Source organism: Cyprinodon tularosa, unplaced genomic scaffold (assembly GCF_016077235.1).
Source record: "Cyprinodon tularosa strain WSP-4 unplaced genomic scaffold, ASM1607723v1 ctg352, whole genome shotgun sequence".
NCBI classification, from domain to species: domain Eukaryota; kingdom Metazoa; phylum Chordata; class Actinopteri; order Cyprinodontiformes; family Cyprinodontidae; genus Cyprinodon; species Cyprinodon tularosa.
In genome coordinates, this window is record NW_024039066.1 from 16,941 (window position 1) to 31,606 (window position 14,666).

At 37.9% G+C, this 14,666-nt stretch overlaps 2 protein-coding genes across 3 annotated transcripts; both read left to right on the forward strand.

Moving 5' to 3' along the window:
- Nucleotides 1-263: 263 nt before the first annotated feature.
- Nucleotides 264-3,347, forward strand: ccndx (cyclin Dx). Its single transcript, XM_038295276.1, has 4 exons — nt 264-672; nt 767-982; nt 2,480-2,791; nt 2,874-3,347. Exons 1-4 carry the CDS (start codon nt 406-408, stop codon nt 3,021-3,023), a joined length of 945 nt encoding a protein of 314 aa, XP_038151204.1. The 5' UTR covers nt 264-405; the 3' UTR covers nt 3,024-3,347.
- A 644-nt stretch (nt 3,348-3,991) lies between these two features.
- Nucleotides 3,992-13,377, forward strand: nucb1 (nucleobindin 1). 2 transcript variants are annotated; one of them, XM_038295282.1, is made up of 13 exons: nt 3,992-4,142; nt 6,077-6,194; nt 6,278-6,385; nt 6,858-6,990; nt 11,197-11,300; nt 11,389-11,574; nt 11,656-11,746; nt 11,834-11,892; nt 11,975-12,067; nt 12,145-12,234; nt 12,349-12,519; nt 12,601-12,715; nt 12,810-13,377. In XM_038295282.1, the coding sequence occupies exons 1-13, from the start codon at nt 4,060-4,062 to the stop codon at nt 12,881-12,883; spliced, it is 1,425 nt and encodes a 474-aa protein (XP_038151210.1). In that variant the 5' UTR covers nt 3,992-4,059; the 3' UTR covers nt 12,884-13,377. The 2 variants fall into 2 exon arrangements, with proteins under 2 accessions (XP_038151210.1, XP_038151211.1); XM_038295283.1 differs by lacking the exon at nt 3,992-4,142 and adding an exon at nt 4,785-4,806.
- The last annotated feature ends 1,289 nt before the right edge of the window (nt 13,378-14,666 follow it).

The window sequence follows — 14,666 nt, forward strand, 5'->3', positions numbered from 1 at the left end:
TCTCTCTTTCACTGTCGACGACAAGCTGTTCCTCGGTCCCTGCGGTCCACTCCCTCTCTTGTCTGCTCGTCTTTGCTCCTCCCCTTGCTCTCCATCTCTATCTCCCTCTCCCCACCTGTTGAGCAGACCTTATTGTTTCCTCCTATTATTATTGTGGCTCATGTGAGTCCCGCCTCCTTTCTGTGGTGTTTTTTCTCTTCCTTATGGGTCACTCCCACTTTTTTCAGTTTTGTTTTTTTTTTCAGCCTCCCTGCTGGTATAAAACTCTGGAAGAAAAGTGAGGAGAGATGAAGACCTGTCACATCTGTGGGGATTAACCAGCTCTCCAAACTTCCATCCTCCTCAAGTGTCATCAGAGCAGAAACAAATCCCTTTCTTTACCTCTTGGAAGAGCATCCCCAGCAGATGGACGGAGGATTTCCTGTTTCTCTTTGGTGTGAGGAGACGGAGGAGGGTCAGAGCCAAGAACCGGAACAGAGCGAACCACAAGGCCAGAGCAACACTCGGGGTTCCCCTCAGCTACGGGCCGCCTGGGACCCCTCAGTGTCGGGGCATCGAGTGATCCAGAGGCTGCTCCATGTGGAGGAGAGATACATGCCCTCCTTGCTCTACATCACCCTCATCCAGAGGGATCCAGAACGCAGGGAGGAGCTGGCCAAATGGGCCCTGGAGGTGGGTAACCCTCTGATGTTCCCTCTTCTTCTCACAGTTGAGAGAAAGTTGTTAAATTCATGCAACTGAGACACCTTTATTTCCCGCTCTGCAGGTTTGCTGTGACTGTGGATGCGATGAAGCAGTCTTCCCTCTGTCTGCCTCCCTGATGGACAGGTATCTGTCTGCATATCTGTCCCTGCCTGTATCACCATACTGCCTGGCTGCTGGATGCATCCTTATTGCCTCCAAACTCACAGAGTGTGACACGGTCACCGCAGACGCCCTCTGTGCGGCGGCCGACTACAGCTTCCAGCTTTCAAACTTGCAAGTAGGTTTATGGTTTGAAGGAACCTTTTCCAAGTGTGCAGTTTATTCTCTGTGATTTCGCAGACATCTCTATGAAATCACAGAGGTGGCTCTGGAGTTTTCTTTTACCAGGCTAACCATACGTGGTGGGAATTATACCATTTAGGTGTTTATAGCTCCTCTGTTTAACTCTCAGCAGCCCTGAAACCCAAATCAAAGACTTTAATCCGTTGATGAAATGTTTCACTTCTGGTTTCTATCACCAACAGGACTTTGCAGAGGCTTCTTTGTGAATGTGTGGCCTCATGTGTTTATGTTCCAATTTTTTTATACCTGCAGATAACTTTGGAGTTATTTTCTCCTCTTAAAACCAAACATTGAACAAGTCTTTGATGCTTTGATGGTTTTTACTAGATTCACTGTAAATCTAGTTTACACCTTTCTTCAGCGTCTTTTACTGGTTTTAGTTTTGTCTACAGCGTTTGGGGTCATCATAGCGCAGCAGGCCTTTACTTTGAACATTACTTTAATTTTTTCACCTCTCTATTTGACTTTAAATATCTGCAACCCAGCAGCCAGAATCTCTGAAGAATGCACTTTAGAAAAGCATGTCCAACACGCCCCATCTATTTGGGTTTACTGGAGTATAATTCACAAACATATCCCAACCAAATTTTATATAATTTTTTTTGCATAACAAATTCCAATTTACTCTTTTTAGATGATTTTTTTTAAACAGAATTATTAAATAAGCCTTACACAGTGCATATTCAGTATTTTAATCTATCTTTTTTATATAAACACATAAGTATTAGGTTTATGTGTTTAGAATTAATAAAGTGTACTTATTCAAAATGAATACTGATGAATGTATTTATTTCAAAAGCAAAACGTTTATTTTATGACTTCTATAATAATCAGGTTATCTTTATACAAACAATTTGATTCAAATAATAAACTTGATGTGTTTTAAATAAATACACTCAGTATTACTTTTGAGTAAGTATACGTATTTGCTTATTTATACTAAATAAGTAAACCTTTAAAGTATATTATACAGATTATTATGAACCATGCAAGGTTTATTTAAAAGGTTTGTGTTAAAATTATCTAAAGAATAAAGTAAATGGTATTTTTTTTATGTAATAAAATTAGATACATCTTTAAATATGGATTAAATGCTTTTATGAGTGGATTATTAGTTCCCTGCAAGTCAATTATTTGCTTCAAAAATTACAACTTTTACCACAAATTGTGACCTTTTTCATTTCTTTATAAAAGATAGAGAATTTTTTTAGAGATATTAATGATAATAAACTGTCTCAACATGCAGGCCCCCTTACTGCGTCCCTGGATTTGCCCCTGGGAGGTTTATTCACTTTGAATTCATATCTAACAATCTGCATCTAGCAGTAAAAACAGAAACCTGATTTCCTCTGTTTGATTTGAAGCTGTGTGAATCACTTTGTTTTATTCTTGGCAGCATTGAATGATTGACTTATTCTCTTCTCTTCCTCAGGAAATGGAGCGTATCATCTTGGCCACCCTCCGGTGGGACACCGCCGCAGTGACTCCTCAGGACTTCCTCCCACATTTTCTCGCCTCCATGGAGGAACGAGGAGAATCTGAGCAGAAGCTGTTGGCCACTCTGAGGCGGCACAGCGACACACTGGCTGCCCTGTGTGTCTGTGACTCCCGTTTTCTGGGAGCCCCTCCCTCACTTGTTGCTGCAGCATCATTGAACTGTGCACTGCGAGGTCTCGGCAGCAAGGGGCCTGCTCAGCTGGCTGTCATGAGTGAGATGTTGGCTGAGTTGTGCCAGACAGATTTGGTAAAGGCCCCCTTTTACTGTATGAAGGCGCTGATGTTCATGGATTGCAGAACTAATGCTTTTTGTTTCTCTTACCTTCCAGGCTGTGCTGCAGTGCTACAGCGACATGATAGAATTTGCCCTCAGGCAGCGGCTGAGCAGCGGGCTGCAGCAGAGCCCCACTGAGAAGGATGAGGAGGTGGAGAACGAAAGGCCAGGGACTCCAACAGACATGAGAGAGATTGATTTCTAAGCATCTTATCACACAAACCTTTTTAAACACATCAGTCAAACTGATATAAATTCATTATTATCTTAACATGTTTTAATATAACTTCTTAATTTATTTTGTGCCTAATTTATTTGTGAACAATGCATGCACCATGTGCCATACATAATTATCTGTCTGTTAACTGTTTGTAAGCTTTGCTTTTGTTTCAATGTTCCATATTTATTCTTTATTTATCATCATGTGCAATTGTTCACTCTTCTTTGGTGTTAATTTATTACAATTTGACTTAATTTAATGCCTTTTAATTGAATTAAAATGTTAATAAATATATTTTTAAAACAGTAAGTTAATGGAGGACAATTACTTTTGACATCATGAATCCAGGAATATAGTGATGTTGCAATAGCAAAAGAATAATACAGAAAAATTCTGACATGGAAGAAACGCTCCAAGGATAATGGTGTTGTCTCTATCCTCTATCCAAGATTTGTTTTTAAGCCTAGACAGGAGTAGAGCTCCTCATACCATAAAGCTTTAGAAATATTTTCAAAAAAACAACTTTGCAACAATATCAAAACAGAACAACCAGACTGCTGCAAGGTTTCTGCCTCAGTCCATCAGAATAATGAGCTGATATAAGCAGTATTGCTTATGCATGCTCTTTCTGTTTTAAAGGGGTTAGTTTTACTTATCTATGCAATAACTTTTTAAAGATACACTTTTGATGCATCTCGCTTAGTATAATAATTGTTTTGATTTTTATTCAAATTTAAATACACAGTTAGCTTTCCATACTTCCTATTTGGGGAAAAGTGGTGATGCCTTTTGTGTTATAATGGTGTATCCGTTATTCTGAAATTCAATGTCAGTTAAATTAGGCAACCCGGCTTTGACAAAATGCAGCATAACATATTGTGATTCTTTGATCACTAGTAGAATTTAATCCCGGTTTTAAATACATTTTCCATCAATAACGTGACGCTCTTCAAATATCACGGACGTGTGCCTTTGTAAATAAGTGCTGAAGCTGTTGTTTCCGAGTTTACGTGAAGATGGTATGTTGAAACCGTGCTGCATTCGCGTGACGTGGTTCATTTCCGGGGCAAAAACAGATTCGTGGATTTTAAAACTCCACCTGCGGTAAGATATTAGGGTTTTAGTGTATTTATTAACGATGCCCGCTATTATCTTTAATTGTAGCTCTATTCTATATTAAAATTACAGGTATATTTTCCATAAAAAGGTTGCTAAATAAGGTTACGCAGGTTGACAATGCTAGACGTTTCTACATCTTTCTGCTACTAGCACTGGTCGTTCCAGCCATAAAATTGTGAGAATTATCAGTTTTAAATTAGTTTAAAAAAGCACGGATGATGTATTTACTACTCCAGTTTCTGTTTGTGTAAATTCTCCGTGTTTGTTTTATTTCCTGCCTCACTGGAACATCCGTGTTTTCCTCTTTAGCTGCTTAGCCAAACCCTGAAAGCAACATTTGTTGTTTATACAAATTGTGTGACTCATGCTGCCTTTTACATCTTTCCCTAATGTACTAGTTGTAGTAAGATCAGGGGGAGTCAGTGCATTTGTACTTTGAGTTTGGTGCCACTACAATGTGAAACAGTGAAGTTATAGGTTGTTTTCTTAAAATGGGAGATGTTCATGAGTAATTTTGTCCATTTTAATGTGAAATATATGCTGCCCAATTCATTTAGAAGAAAACAAACAGAAGAGAGATGTAATAAAAAGAATAAATCAGCTCAGCTCCTGGGGAAAGTAGGTCTAACTAATAATTAGATGTCTGAAAGTAAGTTAAAAAACAGAAATCACACAAATATGGCAGCTGAAGCTCCATTGTAGAATCACAGTGACTCAGTGGTAGAATTAGTTCAAGTTAATTTATGAACATGCCTACATACTTAAACAGTTGTATAAAAAAAATGATCTTACTGCACATAAAAAAAAATCATTTCTGATCTAAATATACTGAGACTAAGAAGGTCAGTCACAAACCCTGTAGTTTCTTCCAAAACATTCTGATTGCTAAAATATGTTCTGATGAAAAAAAAACTTAAACCTTTGTTTGACATAAAATCACCACATCACGCAAGGAACACTGTATCCACATTAAAACATGGTGGTTACAGCATCATGATATGGAGTTACTTTTGTGGAAATTTTGATGAATTGTACCAAACATCCAGGTGTTTGAGAAAGAGCTGATTCCATATGATGACATGCTCAGTTTATTAGACGGATTTCAGTTTCATTCTAGCAGCAAGGACAGAATATCAATGAATACTATACATATTGCTAATGAATTTGCATGCCACTAAATAAAAGCGTATCATTTCATGTCTATTGAGTCATAAGAAAAATGATGACTGTGTCAAATGTTTACTTTGATATAATCTAGGGCTGAAATAATCAGATTAATTGTGGTTAAACTGATTATTGAAATAATCGTCAACAAATTTAGCAATCGATTAATCGTTAACTGGGGTATATAGACTCTAAAACATGCCTTTAGCTGACAGAGTGACCCACTTAGAGCAGTAATTATATCAAAAGAACAGATTGTCTGTCAATATGCTCTATCTAGAACTCCTCAAGTGAAAAAGTTTGATTTTCATCTGGTTTAATTTCGTAAAAAGTCTTCTTTAAGGAATCATTTGCTATCCAATCATTAATATATTAATAAAAAATAAAATCAGCAGATTTAATCAATTTGCAAAATAATCGTTAGTTGCAGTCCTAATATAATCTTCCAAAAAACTGGGAGCTGCTTCAAGACAGGAGAGAAGCCTGATAACTAGAAGATCGGACTCACTTTGCACTTTTATCTGCTGGGATGACGACTTAATCTAGAGTCTGATTAAAAGTTTAAAGGGAGGTATAAGTTGTACTATCTGCTGATTTACAATAACAAAGCTCATTTTTTTGCAATAAAACTAATGTGAAAAGTTTCCCTGGATGTCTTGAAGGTCTTGAGCTGAAAATGAAAATGTGCTTCACACTCTGTTGCATTCATTGCTGTGTTAAAAACCCCCCAAAAAGATTGTTTCCTCCTGTTACAGGAGGATGACCTCGATAACTGGTTGGCTGCTGCTTCTGTTCATCCCTACAGTGGTGTGGTCAGTTCCCATTGATCGTAATGGAGGCGAGCCCAAACAGGAAGTGCAGGAGGAGAACATGGTGAGCGATCTGATGTCCTGATGGGATCTTTTAATTTGGCTTTTCTTTATTTGAACCTGAGTTTTAATGTGTGCGGTTTGCAGGACACGGGTCTGTACTACGACCGGTACCTGAGAGAGGTGATAGACGTTTTAGAGACCGACCCTCACTTCAGAGAGAAACTGCAGACGGCAAACACAGAGGACATCAAGGTCAGTAGCTCCACATTACCGACCTGCTTTGGGCTTAGTTTCAGCTCTCTGTAAGATGGTCTCACATTTGACACAAGAATAAAGAAAAGCTTAAAAGCTGCCCCTGATCCCAAACCATGAGCCTTCCACCACCGTGCTTAATAATTACTCAGCCTTTGTGCCGTTAAACTAATATCATTCTTTGCATTTTGCCAGACGCTTGTAATTTGGTCCCTCTTTTCAGACATTGTTCCATTGGTCTGGGTTTTTTTTTTAAATAAAATTTTCTAAACCAAATGGATGCTAATTCATTGTTTTTCTTTTTAAGTATTGTAACTATTGAGCTTGTTGTTTATAAGGCTTTGAGTTTAGCTTGTAAAGATCTGGTCAACTTTCTTTAGGCCCCATTCATTTAGAAATGAGAGTTATGACTAACTTGGGTCCTCAAACTGTTAAAGCCATATTCAGCTGGTTGTTTGCTGCTTTCTGCCAGAACGGGCGTCTCAGTAAGGAGCTGGACTTGGTTGGTCATCATGTCAGGACCCGACTGGATGAGCTGAAGAGGCAGGAAGTTTCTCGCCTCAGGATGCTGCTGAGGGCCAAACTGGACAGCACCAACACACAGAGTGAGTTTCCATGATTTACTTTTGACATCATGATGTTCCTGCTCCTGCAATGCTGCAATCATGTCCACCGTGGAGAATCAACTATTCTTCCACTCCTGCTCTGTCGCGATGATGCAGTTATGGACCAAAACATGGTACTGTGTATTTTACACATTTATATGTACTTGATGGTACTGGGGGCATTTGGTCAATACCAATACAAGTACTAAATTTGATACCAAACTCTAATTAAGAGAATCTGTAGGGTCACTAGCAGAGGCACTGACATGTGTGTCAGCCAATACCGTGTGCAGATATTGGTGTTTTTTCCTGGTTTCTGCCGATGCCTGCAGGCATTCGCAGGCTCTGTACTTTTTTTTTTTTTTTTTTTTTTTTTAGATGTCTCTTTTTTGTTTTACATTTAAATGGAAGAAGAAAAATCAATATTGCTTCAAACATGGCTGAAAAAGTCACATACAGGGGCTGGCTGACTGAGATGAGATGAGATGAGATAAAAATATCAAAAGAATAAAATTGCAATTACAACACACTCCTAATCTTATAGAAGGCAGTCATACCAATGTTTCTAATATATAGACGTGTATCTTGCTGCACTATATTTAATGTTAGTCAACAGTAGGATAATTGTGTTAGACTCATTTGGAATGCAAATAGATATATACATAAAACAGCCAGTAAAGATATGACATTCCCAAACACAAACAGTTCGCTGACACTGCTCCAGCTGGTCTTCTTTAGCAAACGTCTTACTGCATTATTATAAGCCCCCTTCAATCTTATCTTATAATCGCACCATAAGTAAAGTGTAGTAAATGCAGTAAAGTGCAATATGATCTAAACAAGTCCAGTTCAACTAATCAGATAAACATTTAAATTTCTAAAGTAAAACATTAGCTAGCGTACATAGCATTCGGACCTGACGGTAAGTGTCCTCATCACCTGATAGACGGGCTGTTAGCACAAGACCGAGATATTTTACTTCATTTGAGATGCTGATAAAATCCCAGAGAGCTTAAAATTAGGGAAAGGCCTAAATTTGTCTTCTTTAGTGCAACATATCAAAATTAAACTTTCTGATTGGTTGAATTTAACATCATGAAGTTGACTGCTTACCTTACACACATTAAGCTGCTTCTGAAGACCAGCTGGGCTTGGAATAAAAACCACTATATCATCAGCATAAATTAAGTGGTTTTTAACTGCGTTTCAAACCATACAGCAAGTTTTACACTTTTTAACTGTTAATGAAATATAAAATAATTTTAATGGGCCTTGAAAACAACCTATATTGATCTCTAGTTCCAAGTAAACCTTTTAAGTCAGATTTAAAACCTTATTTTTTAAAGGTTCAGGTTCTCCATTTGCATGTCAGCTGACTTTCAAAATACTTTGGAGCGATTCCACTTCAGCAAAGGCCTCTCCCGTCTGAGCATCTGTTCTCTCATCTGTTCTCTCAGTGGCTCTCAATCAAAGATATGAACTAATGAAAATTAGCTTGTTTAACAGCAGGAGGCACAGCAACTATTTAATGCAAACAACCATTCATGCTCATCTATGATAACAAATCTGTTCTGCTGTAGATCCCTTTGAAAAATAATGTAGTTAATTTTACAGTGATTATATAGAGCATGTTTTATCCCTATTTCATTGTTTTAAATGGTAATATGTATATTTATACGGCTAATACATCCCCTTCACTTCCCCAAAGGCTCTGATTCATCGTTGAACGGCTATTAGGAGCTTGCACTTCTTACATCAGATTTATTCTATTCATCTCTTAAATTTTAAGTTCAGTATGTTTTTTTGTTCTTCTCTTAAATGCAAAATTTCATGTTTGGGTTATGATTCCCTTAGTTTTATTCTGTTGTGGCTTTTCTTTGCAGACATTGAACAAAACCACACAGAATTACATCCATACATCTGATTTTATTAGAAATTGTAGAAGACACACCTAGTTCCACATAAATCTTTACTGATTTCATTTAGTTCTGAACGTCATGTTTTTCTGAGCTGCTGTTTTAGTTAGAAACATGGCGTCCATCACACCCATGATGTTCTTTCTTGCTTCGCTCGAAGGATTCTAGGATCGATTTAGTGTCAGTAAAATTGTAAGATTCACGTGACTTAAAAGAGAAACCAGAGTGAAATATCACAGGCGTTCTACTTGTTAACAGAGTGCAGAAGAACGACTCTCCCAAGATGGAGCCAATCTGTTCTACACTCTGGCAGAGAAACCCCTCCTCTGTGTGTGAAACGCCCCCTCTTTTGGAATGTCGCACAGATAACGCTCACAGTAAATCAGGGATTCTGAGAAAGCCTGACTTTTCTTACATTCCTGCTTTGAAGGTCACAAGGCCTGCCTTTGCTGTAGCTGCATCTTGTTTTTATTTTTTTTTTTTGTTCAAGTGAAACAAAGGATGATTCATCTTAATTTGAGCATTTTGCTTTTATTGTCATTACGCTGACACAAGTACAGAGCAACGAAATTAAGTCTCTGCATTTAACACATTCCCTTTGGGAGCATTGGGCTGCCATTGTGCAGCGCCCGGGGAGAAGTGTGGGGGTTAAGGGTCTAATCTTTGGATTAGACCCGGTCCATGATTATGATTAAAAATTAGGAACATTTTTCATGACATGCTCCCTCATCCTCATCCTTTCTTCCTCCATCTCCATCATGTCATCCTCTTCGTTTTTTGGGTCATAGACCTTCTCCAGCTAGATGTTAAAACATGTGAGCAGGGACAAAAAAAAGCTGAATAATTCCGAACCTCTTTGGTGAAGAGAGCCTCCATGATTATGATTACCAAATTATGATTACAGAATACTAAAGATGTTAGAACTTTTCCATCGGTGGGTTTTGTTGTGCTACAAAGCATCTGATCTAAATTAGTGTAGAAGCAGGTGTTTGAATGTGCTAGATAGATTTACAGCCCTAAAAAAAAAAAGATTAATCCCACCCTTTTACCTGATTTGGCTAATTAACACATTCAGTCAATAATGAATCTGGACTCTCATCTGGATGAGATATTTACATCTAAAACCGTCTAAAAACTGGTTCCTTAGTTCAAATTGGTGTCACCAGATCCCAAATAAACAGTGCACCTTTGGGATGCAATTTAATGAACGATCTGCATCACAGAGGAGCAGGCAACACATCTGATGACCCATTGTTTGGCTCTGTTGTAAACAGAGCAAAAGGAAAATTGTAAGTTTCTGTTGGCAAAATGTAACATTTATTAGTATGTATAAAACACATCAAAACCAAACTGTCCAGAAGTATTTCAGTCCTAGCAAGAGCTAAGTACAAACTGGATTCCAAAGCACTTCACATCCTATACTGCTCACTACTGTTACCTTATTTGAATTAGAGGTGTAGAGGTTTGGGGAAACATTTATCAACACTCATTACAGCCACTAGTCATAATGCAAAAAAGAGCAATAAGAATCATTCACAACGCCGGACTTCGGGATCATACAAACGCATTATTTCTAAAATCTAAATTGCTAAAATACCAGGATTTAATAGAATACCAAATTGCAGTATTCATGTTCAAAGTAAGACATAGCCTATTGCCTGGAAATATACAAAAGATGTTCTCTGAAAGGGGGGGAGGGTACGATTTAAGGGGAAGGGGAAATTTTAAGACTAATAGATGTAGAACAACAAGAAAAAGATTATGTTTATCAATTTGCGGAGTTAAATTTTGGAACAAACTAAATGAGAACCTAAAGCAATGTCCAAACATATTCCTTTTCAAAAAAATTTACAAAGAAATTATTTTCAAAAGGTATAGAGAAGCATTGTAGAAAGTTTTGTTTGTTTGTATATATGTATGAAGGTATATGTGTATACATATTTATGTATGTACATATATGTGTAGGTAGGTATGTATTTATATGGATATATATAGCAACATAATTATAAATATTGTAAATTGAAGAAATACAAGAATTAAAGGGGTTGGAGTACATAAGTTTTACTTCTTCCTACTCCTTTTCGCACATGTAATAGAGGTATATTAATTTAGGAAAGAAGGGTACCTTTTTGTTGTTTTTCTCTCCCATGTTTTTAAACATTGTTTTATTGTTTTTTTTTTTGTTTTTATCTTGCATGTTCGAAATAAAGAATAAAAAAAAAAAAAAATAGAGAGTTTGTATTACAGAACACCATTTAGGTGCATTTGGTGACGCGTTTATGTCATGCAGGTCTTCAGATGGACCACGCCTCTTTGCTGAAGCAGTTCGAACACCTGGATCCACATAACCAAAACACCTTCGAGGCCAAAGACCTGGAGCTGCTCATCTCAACCGTAAGAAACTGCAGCAGCGACCTCCTGCCTTCTTCGTTCCATGTTCAGCACATCCGACCCATATTTGGCTTCTCGTTTCCTTATCAAGGCCACCAAGGACTTGGAGAACTACGATGTAGAGAGGCACGAGGAGTTCAAGCGTTACGAGATGCTGAAGGAGCACGAGAGGAGGGAGTACCTGAAGGGCCTGGATCAGGAGAAGAGGGAGAAGGAGGAAAAAAGGATACAGGAGCTGAAGGAGAAACATCGCAAGCATCCTAAAGTCAACGCTCCGGTATGCGACAGAGACCTCTGTGTTGAAAACATTCTTTTACAAAACGTTTCCTGGATTAATTAGGATTTATCTGATGATCAGGGAAGTGTTGCTCAGCTGAGGGAGGTTTGGGAAGAGACGGACGGATTAGACCCTCAGGAGTTCAATCCTAAAACGTTCTTCAAACTTCATGGTAGTTCAACCTTTTAACTGCTCTTCTTCTTTACATAACCCTTATAAATCCAGTCTGAGTAATTCTTTCTGTGTCTTCTTCACTTAGATACTAATGAAGATGGAGTTTTAGACGAGCAGGAATTAGAGGCTCTCTTCATCAAAGAGGTATGTAATTATTTAGCTTTTTTTTGTGAATCCAATGATTTGTATTAAAAAAATAACCCTGCTCGCTTGTTTTAACATCTAGCTGGAGAAGGTCTACGACCCAAAGAACGAAGAGGATGACATGATGGAGATGGAGGAAGAAAGGCTGAGGATGAGGGAGCATGTCATGAAAAATGTTCGTCTCGTTCATCTGCTTTGCCTCATTTTGTCTCGTGTCGCTTTGACTGATGCAGACGCTCTCTGTGTTTAAAGGTGGACATAAACAAAGATCGGCTCGTCAGCCTGGAGGAGTTCCTCAGATCCACAGAGAAGAAGGAGTTTAATAACCCTAAAGAATGGGAGGTAAGAGGTTGGAAGGGATGTTGCTCCCATGAAAACATCTGTTTTGTGGATATATATATATATATATATATATATATATTTTAATGTGTTGTAAATGTCTTCGGTTTCTCTTAGACGCTGGATGCTAAGCCGTTGTACACGGAGGAAGAGCTCCAGCGATTTGAAGCCGAGCTCAGAGACAGAGAGGAGGAGCTGAAGAGGAAAGCAGAGACTCTTCGTCAGGAGCAGGAACTGCTGAGGGAAAGAGGCAAAGCCCTGGAGGCGCAGAAACGAGAGTATCAACAGGTGAAAGACTACAAAAGGAAGAACTGGTGTGGGAGTCTCCAATGGGGGTTAATTTAAGCCTTATTTTATTTTTATTTCCAGGCAGTTCTAGAAATGTCTCAAAGGCAAAAAGAACAGCAGGCAGCTGGAAATGGCCAGGCCCCTGCTGGTCCAAACGGAGAGCTTCAGTTTCACCCACAAACACAGAAACCCGAAGGTGAACCTCATGATTGACACGCGATCAGCTGATTGAGTTTGTTCTGTGGATTCTGGATCTTATTAACAGATTCTCATTCTTCTTCACATCACAGAGGTAAAAGTTCCTGTGGAAGGCCAAAACAATCTGCCAGCAGAACCTCCTCAGAACCTCCCCTCACACACTTAAAAACTGCAGCCACAGACAGCCGGCCGCACGGCACATACACACACGGAGGCACATGAGTTTGAGTGAATTAGTTACATGTTTATAAATGAAGATGAACCAGATCATTGAACATGACATGTTGTGCTGTGTGTTCATCTCTGTGGTCTATATTAGATTAAGGATTTAAAACACACCAGTTTTAGTGCATGTATGTTTGAGTATCTTCAGTTTCAGTGAAGTTTTAATCATACTATTTGTTTGTGTGATATCAGGAATAAATCTTTAATTTAAAATCTCTGAAACTAGACTTATTCAAGGAACTTGTTCTGCAGACATGAAAATATAACCTGCCTCGTCTGCTTTCTACATTTCACACCATTGGTTTGATATTAGAGGTGTAAGCGTCAGTTCAGAAGAGGGGTTTATTTGTTGCTTTCTTTTACAAATAAACATCTAACATTGTTTTGTTTTTAATACTCTGAAAGCCCTAAAGAAAATCTGTTCCAACAAACTGATTTAAAAATATCAGCTAATTAGTGAACAGTTTCCAAATGTGTGTAACTTAACTTCAGTATAAATCAAGCTTTTCTATGGAGGTTCCTCAGGTTTGTTAGGGAACATGAATGATCAAACAGCAGCAGTTTTTGTCAGGAAGGCGGCAGGGAGAATGTTGAGATGTTTAAAGCAGGAGAAAGTTAGAAAACCAGCTCGGATCATCTCAGCCTCTGTTCAGTCTGACGTTTAAGGAAGAATGTGGACACAACTGTAAACCTAACAAGACACGGCAAGAAGAGCGTCGGTCAGGGAGGTCGCTTGGTAAACAGCTCAGGTGGGATAATCGCTTGACAGAACTATACAAAAAAATCTTATATGTATGGAAAATTGTCACACAGATATCATTTTAAGACAGTCATAAGAAGTCCTGTTTACTACTTGGAGATTGAATGGACTAAATAAATGGTACTGGACAGGAGTTTCAGCTTCTACTATGACACAAACACTTAATATAAAGCTAAAAAAACACTAAAATAAACATTAATATCAAATTGTATTCATGTTTGAGCTGGTGTAGCAACTTCTAAATTGAGCAGTCCCTCTGCAAGGGTTGAGTTCCACCTAGGAAAGGTTGCTCATCTTCCACATAGGCACCTTTAAAGAATAATAGACCCGGGCTCACTATTTCAGGAGGACCAGGAAGCCATGGTACCCAAAAACAATCAAACGTTACATTAAAGACCACTTCTGGGTTTCAGCTTTGGGTTTTTTTTCCTCCTGCTGAAAATAGCAAATACTAAATTTTTCACTGAGGGATACCAGTGTTGGGATCAATAGATGTTATATATAAAAATAAACTTGTTTGGTTCAGAAGTTGGATTATAAAAAAAAAAATACATTTATTTGTTTGAATATTTCAATTTGATGAAATATTCAAACAAATTGAAAGCTATTTTGAAGGGCAAAATAAACTATTATAAAACTGCTGCAGCCCTACCCCCCAAAAATAAGCTAAAACAAAACTATAGTAAGCTATTTATTTTTTCGGTTGCCTTCAATTTGAAATACTTATGTTTTGCTAATTTCAGATTGATTAGGATAAAAAAAAAAAAAACCTGAGCGTGGACCTTTAAATTATTTCTTATTTTTTTTATATAAATCAACCCATTGTTTCCTTTGTCTTCTTTTTTGCCATTATATTTGATTATAAATAAAGTTTAAACAGAAAAAAAAACCTTTTCAGCGGTTGTTCCTATTTTTGTTTTCTGTGTATTCCTTATAATTGTGTATATTCGTTATTCAACCTCTT

Excerpts from the sequence above, each read along its gene's own strand:
- ccndx (XM_038295276.1), top strand. The coding sequence starts at position 406 with ATGGACGGAGGATTTCCTGTTTCTCTTTGGTGTGAGGAGACGGAGGAG. Across the intron at positions 983-2,479 it reads TCCAGCTTTCAAACTTGCAA|GAAATGGAGCGTATCATCTT; the intron begins GTAGGTTTATGG and ends TCTCTTCCTCAG. Across the intron at positions 2,792-2,873 it reads AGTTGTGCCAGACAGATTTG|GCTGTGCTGCAGTGCTACAG; the intron begins GTAAAGGCCCCC and ends CTTACCTTCCAG.
- nucb1 (XM_038295282.1), top strand. The coding sequence starts at position 4,060 with ATGTTGAAACCGTGCTGCATTCGCGTGACGTGGTTCATTTCCGGGGCA. Across the intron at positions 11,301-11,388 it reads TGGAGCTGCTCATCTCAACC|GCCACCAAGGACTTGGAGAA; the intron begins GTAAGAAACTGC and ends TTCCTTATCAAG. Across the intron at positions 12,716-12,809 it reads ACAAACACAGAAACCCGAAG|AGGTAAAAGTTCCTGTGGAA; the intron begins GTGAACCTCATG and ends TTCACATCACAG.